Below are 10,375 nucleotides of genomic sequence, written 5' to 3' on the forward strand. Positions count from 1 at the left end.
TTTAAATGATCCAGAAGTTTTACAATTTTTTAAACTGGATGGTAATTTATTGTACAGCCGTAACCCTATAGTTTTTGGGCCTATAAAGGCTGATTTAGTCCTGACATAATTATAATGAATGGTATCATGACCTCTTGTGTAATAATCATGGACATCACAGTTTTTAGGGAACTCAAAGAAATTAGTTTTGATAAACATGAGGACAGAAAGAATATACACACATGGGAGTGGGAGAATATTGAGTCTTTTAAAAATAGGTCGGCATGGGGCATTATAAGGAGCAAAGACCATAAGTCGTGCAATTTTCTTTTGCAGCCTAAAAAGCTTTACTGAAGCATGTGATGATCCCCAGTAAATAATGCTTTATAACAATGATGCGGGAGTAAAATTGGCCATAATAAAGTGTTAACAGCATGTCAGAAGTAACAGAAAATCTAATGAAACGTATAAGAAAACAAGTGGAGCATAGAATTTTAAGTAGATAACAGATATGTTCTTCCCAAGATAGATTTGACGAGATTGTAAGTCCTAGGAATTTAACATCTTGAGCTTGGCGCATGAATTGACCATCATGGGCAAGATTAAGGTCAACACCATGTTTTCTCCTGAGATTAAAGTGCATGGCTAGGCATCAACATTTATATCTAAGCAATTTAAAGAACACCAGTCTCTCAACTGCTGAAGAAGTATTTCACTTTTCTCAATTGTGCACTGTAGTGATGTGGATGAAACTAGAATGTTAGTATCATCAGCATAAAGGACAATCTTTGAACAGTCTGTTTGTAGATTATGAGGGAGATTATTAATATATATCAGGAATAATATAGGGCCCAAAATAGATCCCTGAGGGACTCCACAATAAACATCTTTAGGCGTGGAGTTGTACACAGAACCTTCAATATTCAAACTAACTCTTTGAGATCTATCAAATAAATAGGATTGAATCCAGTTATTTGGGATACCACGAATGCCTAACTTTTCCAGTTTCTTTAACAGTAAGTGATGGTTAACATTGTTAAAGGCCTGTGAGAAGTCAATAAATAAGCCCACGGTATCTAATTTGTTATCTAGTGATGCAAGTATGAAATCCACAGCATCATGCACAGCTGTTGAGGTGGACCTATTTTTTCTAAACATGCTGGCTTGACGAGATTACATTATGTGATTCTAGAAATGACACAAGTCTAGCATAGAAAACTTTCTCAAATATTTTGGCAAACAGTGACTGCAGAGAAATTGGGCGATAGTCACTCAAATCATTGGTATTACCCTTCCGTTTGAAGATTGGAATGACTTTGGATTCTTTTAATGCCTTTGGAAATACATTAAAGATTCACAAAGATTACAACCACTCCATGGAAATGAGAAATCTTACTCATTACTATGTACCGAAATATAATAACAACTATGGTAAAGGTGTAATGAATATTAAAATCCCAATGGCAATAAACGAGTTTCCAGAAAACTTGAAGAGAATAAAAACTATTAGGGAATTAAAAAGTAAACTAAGAAAGCACCTACTGGAGAGATCGTAAAACTGATGTCTTATTATTATATCTTAGATATGTTTTTGAGTGTCATAATGTAATACTACTATGTGGCTAGGGAATTTATGAATACCCTTATGAAAACATATGAATTGGCGAGATTCACGAGGATTCCACACCGGATGATTCGCAGGGAATCCTAAAACTTTCCGAAGAAATGCGAATCGTATGGAATCCCAGCAAATGCTGGTGAATCATAGGGACTAGAGGCGATTATCAATAAAAAGAATGTAATTAAAATACACAATTTATTTCATCATAGTTATAAATAAACAAACACACACAAATGCACATACTACCCGCTACCATGAACAAGTTTCTCCCTCAGGATATTCGCCTCCCTTCAATTTGCTCAATTTTGAGCCTAGGCCGTGGTTGTAAGATTTGAGTGACACCTCGGGAAATTTATTTGTGGCCCCAATCACATCACTGGCCTCTGAAATACGATAAAACTTGTAAGCACATGAAGAATGAAATCCAACATCTTTTATTTTCAATGAATCAAAAACTTGTAGGAACGGATCAGGATTGGAAATAAATAAGAGGGATATTAATTTCACACGTCTATTCGCGATCACGGTGAACAACGACTAACCGGAAAAAACAAGTAAAACAAAAAACATACAAAGAGGAAGATAGTTCACCTTCATAACACTTGGTGTCTCTGCGTAGATATTACAATTATAAGATTACAAATAACGAAACTCACCTAAAATTGCCTTGTAGGCAGGAGGATATAATGCAGGACGCCGGGGTCCACTACCGGAATTTGTTCCAAGCGGGGAGCAAGTCATTAGTGCTTCTTTCGTAAACACCTCCTCCAACAAGGCCTTCGCCACAGTTAGCCTTGTGGAGTACCTCACCCCCGACTTGATACCTAAATAGGTATTTTTGTTGATGAAAATGCCTGAGCCTGGCGTTAACTCCTCCCACTGAAATGAAAAATTAATGCAGTCAAAAACAAAATAAAGATATCATAATCATGTGATTCAATTACCAGGTTTAACCAAACTAACATAGCAAATATTCTTCACATCTTGATTCATTCACAATGTAAGAAGTCCTAAAACAGTTGACACTAAATAGAACCCGCCTTTATTTTTTTATTCCAAATTTTTTATGGTGTTCAGAATGTCAAATGCTGCTGAGAATGATTTATGGGCGGAATGGCTGTAGTTTGGCAGTAATTAATCATTTTCATGCTATACATTCACCTTGCCTTTCATGTATCCAAAATTGATGATGATAAAATCAAGGCTGTGGAGATTACATTCTGAACACCTTGAAGTATATGGCATCAAAAATGGCATAGCAAGGTACATGGTCTCCCCTTCTCAGTAATGAAATAATTTATAATGAAAGTCCTAGAAATATGTTTTTGCCATAATCAGCATCTAAGGTATGCATCATGAAAAACTGTATGTACTGTATAACTGTATAAAATTATTGACCTACACACATCACATTGTAATTAACTAATCAAAGTCAGCATTGGACAACATTTCAAGAATAGTAACGCAAGCATCATGGAGACACTGGCCACATAGAATGATTATATTCTATACGTAAAAACCTACTCAAGTTTCAGAAACACATAGCCATATGGCATATAATATGCAGCCAATCCATATGTGCCGGATGTTACATTTTCACTATAAAACTGCAAATATTGTCTTCAAATATTATCAGTAATACATTTTAAGACTTTCAGGAGGTAAATAAGATTCACTTTGATTATCAGTGCAAGTTTTGTCACAATTCATAAATTAATAAACGAGTTATAAATTGTTTTGGCGTGTAACGGATGTTACACAAAGGGGAACAGCCTACTTTAGTTCATGGATATCTAACTAAAATTCAGCCCACCTAAGATACCAGTGGAAATATTAAATATTTGTTAGCTTTATATAATGTATATACTTTACTTTGAGCTACAAATTACAACTCTTAAAATATTAAAAATAACTAATAAAAATTATTTTCCTTTGTAACGGATGTTACATCGATTTTGTAACGGATGTTACACAATTTTCCCCCTTGGTAAAATAGCCTATAAAATGAACCCCTTTGAAAATTTTCAGATTTAAAACACAAATTAAGGTATATAATAAAGAATGCAGATGATTTTTATGAAATAAATTATTTATTTATTGATTTGTCATCATATAAAATTCACTTACTCTTACATAAATAAAGTTAAATCATACGTTGAACCACATTAGGCTTATTATTTTTTTTATACAAACTGAATAACTCAAGTATAGCCTATATAACATCTCATAAACTTAAATTACTTACTTTTACAAACATTAAACCAAAATATCAAAGCAATATTATAAAATAACATCAATGAAATCTAGACTTAAATTATTTTTCTTTAGGCTTTACGCTATTTATTTATAGTCTTCTTATACAAATTGTATAAGTTAGGTATATAGCCTATAATTCCTCTTCTGAAATTTCATTAGTTAATTGACAAACTTAAATCAAAATATCAAAGCAATACTATAATGCAACTCCATTTAAAACTGTTCCTCTAAAGAATTATCGTTCTAGCTCATGTTTTAACATACCTACGATAAGTTACTTATTTACAAGGATTGGGTATGGATACTTATAATGTACCCTGTCCTGTCCTGCACACGTTATATCAGGGTTTGGTAGAATTTTTACTATTTGTTCAAAATCAACATACTTTTCACCATCTTCATTGATTTTAAAAAGACAGCCTTCGTTACCAACTGCAGTAAGAAACAAAACACCAACTTCTCCATCATCACAAACCGGAGTTTGACACACTGCCGCATATGTAAAACTGTTTCTACTCGTATTGTACTTCACCAGCACATGTGTGTCAGGGACGATTTGACTTTCTTCAATTACTTGTTCTTCTGCACACTCATCTCTATCAAGTTCATTCTCCAGTTGCCAAAGAGCCCCAACTCCGCTGATACAAGAACTGACTGATTCGCTGGATTCCGAGTCACCGGAATATACATCGGAATATCGAAGGGGGGTTTGCTTCGTCTTCTTATTTTTTTTCTCCCCAGGACTGACAACAACTTGATGTTTATTCATCGAAGATCGGTTGGTGAAAGCAGCAAGAATATGCTTTTCATCAAACTTTTTAAAGTGATGATACTTTTGGATTCCTATAACTTCTGCTGCGTTCTCCCATCGTTGTTGTAGCATTTTTCCAGTCTCGACTACATCTTGTTTTGGAACGAACAATACTTGGACAGATTCACAGGTTTTCTCACAGACATCAAAAAACTCCTGTGCTGTGTTTATTATCACAGAGCGGGATTTGATCTTAATCCAGATCTGTCGCTTGAGTTGGCCTCCGATTGCATCGACAGCACCTTTCCCATGACCAGGTGCAAATGAGCTCCATTCAACATTCTCTACATTCAAATCGTTAGCAAGGAAACAGATATTTGAAGTAGTGAATTTGCTCTTAAATTGAGCAGAACAGTTGTCTGAGAATATTAGCAGGTTTGTCAAATCCTCATAACAAAATGCCTTGAAATGGCTGATAATAGTTTTCAAGAAAACCCAGCTTGATTCTTTAGAATGAGTTAAATCATCACTTACTACAACATAGGACTTAACTCCATTCTCATACCAAATACAAGCTGTAAATAAAGTTACTTGTCTGTGGCCCCAGTGTCCACTCTGTATCTCATCTTGAGGCGTAAGAGAAACGTTTTCAGCATAGTCGATTTGTATGATAGCTGTACCCTTGTTGATCTTACTCTTAACATGATCAAAGTATGCTGATTGCACCTTCTGGACAAAACAATGGAATTTAAAACTTGGTAGCATTTCATTAATTTCTTTAACAACTGTTTGTAATGCAGTTGTTTTTTCAACTACTTGGTATTTACCTTCAATTTTCTGCCAAGTTTTCCACTTTGTAATTGCTGACAAATCAATGTTTTCCTTCAACACAGTTTTGATATCTTGAGTACAAGTTTTGCATTTATTAGTCATGCAACTTTCGCTCATAGTGTTGCAGCACACTAAGTCCAACAAGCTGCGATGGTTAAAATTTGATCCTAAACCAGCAGCAGTCTTTAACCCCTCTACCAAGAAAGCAAAATTTGCATGTTTCACACACACACAAACATTGTGTGGTGTGTTAGCCACTGGTAGAACATGTTTAGGTCTCAAATCAAAAAACTTGGATCTGGATACAGAAACATTGTATTTTTCCTGAAACAATTCTCTTGCTTCGTCTATAGTCATGACTAAAAATCTTTTTTGTTTTTGAATTTTCTTCTGTGTTTCAGGATCATATATTTTTACACAGTCCCTTTTCCCCGGGGCTTGCCAGCTGATATCATCGGTTTCGTACCATTTTATAACTTGTTCGTTCATTTCCTCACAAAACTTTTTTCTAGGTATGGTGTTTTGTTTTAGTTGGACTAAGTCTGAATCAGTTAACTTCTCAACTTTCAATAATTGCCGGATGACAGCTTTTTTCTTTTTAGGGCTGAAAGGCAGCGACTTCCGCACTTTAAACACCGCCTTCTTAAGAGTGCTTTCTTTCTTGTAAGAGCCTAAAACTTTAGTAGGAGTAGACTCACTATGGTGCGTTTGAGCAGGTCTTTGCTTTGCCCGCCAAGCTTTTACTCTTAAGCGGGTCTCTTCTTTTTTCTTTAATTTTTGTTCATCAGTCATTTCTTCTTTTGCTTTATTCCGGTTATCTTTGTTCCTTTTTGCGTCCTTTTCGAGATGTTCTTTCCATTTCTGTTCATTTTTTTTCTTGTTATACCGATATTTTGCCATCCTATTCTTAAACACAGGTGGGTTTTCAGAAGCATCTTCGTGACTTGCCATTGACAGGTCCTGTAACAAAACCACTCTTTGTAGCCAAACAAACTAAGACTCAAATTGGTTGTACAAAGTTATACAAATTAATGGCAAATTTGTATCAACTTAAATCTTTACTTTTATTTGTTAATCAGGCCTAGGCCTAATTAAAATAGAAGGCACAAACAATTTAGGCCAACATTTCTTTTGAAATTTGTATAAATAAAAACGGTCGGGATGTAGGCTAAAATAAAGCTATTTATATTAATTAATAGGTATTAATGATTAAATACCATTCAGAAGTATTTGGTAACTTGTTCAAATCCTAAACAGTGAAAATAGTGATAGTAAAGATAAAAATGTGTGGTAAATGTTGTAAATAAGGTTATAACTAATAGGTTGATGCTTGTAACATCCGTTACGTAACGGATGTTACAAGATTTAAAACTGTTATAAAAGTGTAATTTGACATTAATATGTAAATTTAAAGGGATATACCAACAGATGCATACCTTAACCTTACTTTTGGAAACTTTCATTGTTTTCCTAAAAACCATTCATATAAATAAATAACTTTTTCATGTTTTTGTGTAACGGATGTTACATGCAACCTTCTTTTGTATAACATTTAAAAAATGCATAAAGAATCTTACCTGATCTTTCATTTTTGTGATGTCACTTGAACATAACCTCTTCTTCAATCTAATCACAGTTTAGTGAACTAGTGAATTGTGCCTCCACCACAGAGCTCAAAACTTAAACATTTTTACACAGAGCAATCCGGACCTTGAATGATGCAACTTCAAATCATTCAAAAAAGTGGGAAAAAATAAAAATATTAAAATTTACTCTTTTGATTCATTAAATTAAACTTATACTTTACAGTTGAACATAAATTATTTATATCTCGTATTAAATCTAATTTTTTTCTCAAATTCCCCTTTTATGTGGATTTGTGGATTGGAAACATATATGTGCCTGACCATTTGCCCTTGGTAAGTATGGGGGAGAAAACAGATGTTTGGCACCCATACTAGTAAGAAACTCACTAATTTCTTGGGACTGAAAAGGTGGGCCATTATCGGAGACAAACACTTTAAACAACCCATATGCAGCTGTCATAGACTCAAGTTTTTCAATTACTGCAGAAGCACTTGTTTCCTTCATAATTGCAACAATCGGCCACTTAGAATAAGCATCTACCACAATAAGCAATGTCTTATTTTCTACATAACAAAAGTCGGCATGAACTCTCTCCCACTTAGATTTTGGCCATGTCCAAGGAGAAAATGGTATTTGAGGAAGTGAGTTTTGGACCTGTTGACATGGCTCACAAGAAGCTACCATAATTTCAATGTCCTGGTCAAGAGTGGGCCAATAGACATAACCACGAGCAAGTGCTTTCATTTTACTCATTCCTGGGTGTTGATCATGCAACAAATTTAAGACATCACGTTGTAGAGCTTTTGGGATACAAACTTTCGAACCATAGGTGACACACTGGTTATTAATAGAGAGTTCTAACTGTCTCTTAAAGTAAGGTTGTAACCGCAGATCATCACATTTAGAGGGCCAGCCATGCTGGATGTACATCCGTACTTTTAATAAATCAGGATCTTTTTCTGTGGCTAGCACAATCGACTGGGCATTCAAAAGGTACACCTAATGTCTTAACTAAACATATTACATTTTCAGGAGACTCCACTGGTGTATCATCTGCCAATGGAAGTCTGCTTAAAACATCAGCATGAGGGATATTTATCCCTTTTTTATACACAATCTTAAATCTGTAGCCATGCAGTAATACTGCCCAACGCTGAAGACGTGCAGCAGCGAGGGGCTTGACACCAGTCTTTGACCCAAAAATTATTGTGAGAGAACTGTGGTCAGTAACCAGTTCAAATTCTCTCCCCCAAAGAAATTTGTTAAAATGGGTGACACCAAAAATTACTGCTGCAGCCTCTCTCTCCACTTGAGCATAATTGCGTTCGGTGGAGGTAAAAGTTTTTGAGGCAAAGCCCACTGGGCGCTCTTCCCCTGAAGGGAGAATGTGAGATAGAACTGCTCCAGCCCCAACTTGAGAGGCATCACAAGTTAGTCTAATAGGTAACTTAAGGGAATAAGGAATAAGTACCTGGCTACTACTAAGGGCTGTCTTACATTTTGCAAAGGCTTCCTTTTGTTCTTTACCCCAAGACCAAGGGAAATCTTTCTTCAATAGTTTATTTAAGGGTTCCATAAAAGTAGATGCATCTGGGAGGAATTTATAATAGAATTTGACAGCTCCTAGGAAACTACTCAACTCAGACACATTTGAAGGCGCACCCATATTCACAATAGCCTTAACCATAGATTCTTCAACATGTAACCCATGAGAATCTAGCACATGACCTAAAAATATGACTCTGTTAACAAAAAATTCACACTTAGGTACGTTAATGACAATGTTATGTTGGGCCAATCGCCCTAATACCTGTTTTAAAACAGAGGAACAGTCACACCAATTTTCAGCATAAATAAGAATATCATCAAGATACACAAATAAGTTAGGAATACCCTGTAAGATTTTTTCAACGGTTTGCTGGAAAATAGCGGGCGCAGAAGCTATCCCATACAGCATTCTCTTTACTTTAAAACAACCTACATGGGTGCTCAAAGTTAATATAGATTGTGATTCTTTACCAACGGCTAACTGTATATATGCCTGAGAAAGATCAATTTTACAGAAACACTCACCTTTTAGTAAAGACAAATCGTCTATCAGTGGCAGTGGGTAATGATCCATACTCAGACAACGGTTTACTGAACAACTGTAATCCCCACAGATTCTCACCTCGCCATTGGATTTCGGGACCACTACAATTGGAGTACCCCACTGTGTGTTGGTCGTGGGCTCCAAAATCCCTTGTTCAACCATTTTTTCCAACTCTTTTCTTACCTTGTCTCGCAATGGAATAGGCACTTGTCTATGAGATACAAAAACTGGTACAGAATCTGGTTTCAATACAATCTGGGCGACATAACCCTTGATTAGCCCAGGCTTTCCAGAGAATACAGAAGGGAACTCTTTCTTAAGATCCTCTAACACAGTTTTACCATTGGCAACCACATTTACAGCTTTCTTTGGGAAAAGACTGTACCAATTTATAGGAAGCACTTCTAGCCACGGAAGACCCATCAAGCAATGAAACTTCCCTTTGTGCACAACCAGAGGTAACACATATTCAATTCCTTCAAACATAACATTAACCTGACATTCGCCGAGTAATGATAAGGGGGCACTGGAACAATTGTATAACATAGAGGTGGGCGTCAACTTCAAGTGGCTTAAATGTTTCTTATAAATATCTTCTCCTACACAGGATGCATCTGCGGCCGAATCTATTTGCATAGTTACAGGTGCACCATTAATCTGAACAGTCAACGTGCGCCGATTTCGTTGGGTTCCCTGCACTTGATGCAACGACCCCACATAGCTGTGGCAGTCTTCGTCACTAGATTCCTCTGGTGTTTGTTCTAGCACGGATTTTACCATCTTTTTCTTTTTGAACTTATCTTTACTCTTTTGACGGCAGAATTTCACTGAATGCCCGTCCTTGCCACAATGGGTACACTTCAAAGGCTTGTCACATGAGTTAGCATAGTGAGGCCCTCCACAATTAAAACATTTCATCATGTTCTTTGGTGATGACGGCTTACAGTGAGGTTGAGATCTCTTATTAATTACCGAGACTGAGGCAGGACTATCCCCAGTGCTTTTGGCGTATTCCGCAGATCCTTCCATATAGCACGCTTTGGCCACAAATCTCTTAAAAGGAACATTTTCGCCAGCCAATTTAGTGGTTATTTCTTCACTATTAAGACCATACAGAAATTGGTCAATTAATCTATCTTCCATACTGTTCCCAAAATCACAGGTGGCAGCCAACTTCTTTAACGCCAGGGCATACTCCGAAAAACTTTCATTGGGTTCACGCACACGACGTTGAAAGATCAGCCTCTCAGCACGAAAG

The 10,375-nt window shown here is 36.1% G+C and overlaps 1 protein-coding gene across 1 annotated transcript; it reads right to left on the reverse strand.

Annotated features, from left to right (window-relative positions):
- Positions 1-3,171: 3,171 nt before the first annotated feature.
- On the reverse strand, positions 3,172-7,242 carry LOC124155107. Its single transcript, XM_046528845.1, has 2 exons — positions 7,016-7,242; positions 3,172-6,398 (listed from the first exon to the last, which is right to left on the reverse strand). The coding sequence occupies exons 1-2, from the start codon at positions 7,025-7,027 to the stop codon at positions 4,131-4,133; spliced, it is 2,280 nt and encodes a 759-aa protein (XP_046384801.1). The 5' UTR covers positions 7,028-7,242; the 3' UTR covers positions 3,172-4,130.
- Positions 7,243-10,375: the final 3,133 nt, after the last annotated feature.

The sequence above is a fragment of the Ischnura elegans genome, chromosome 3, assembly GCF_921293095.1.
Source record: "Ischnura elegans chromosome 3, ioIscEleg1.1, whole genome shotgun sequence".
In the NCBI taxonomy this organism is placed as follows: domain Eukaryota; kingdom Metazoa; phylum Arthropoda; class Insecta; order Odonata; family Coenagrionidae; genus Ischnura; species Ischnura elegans.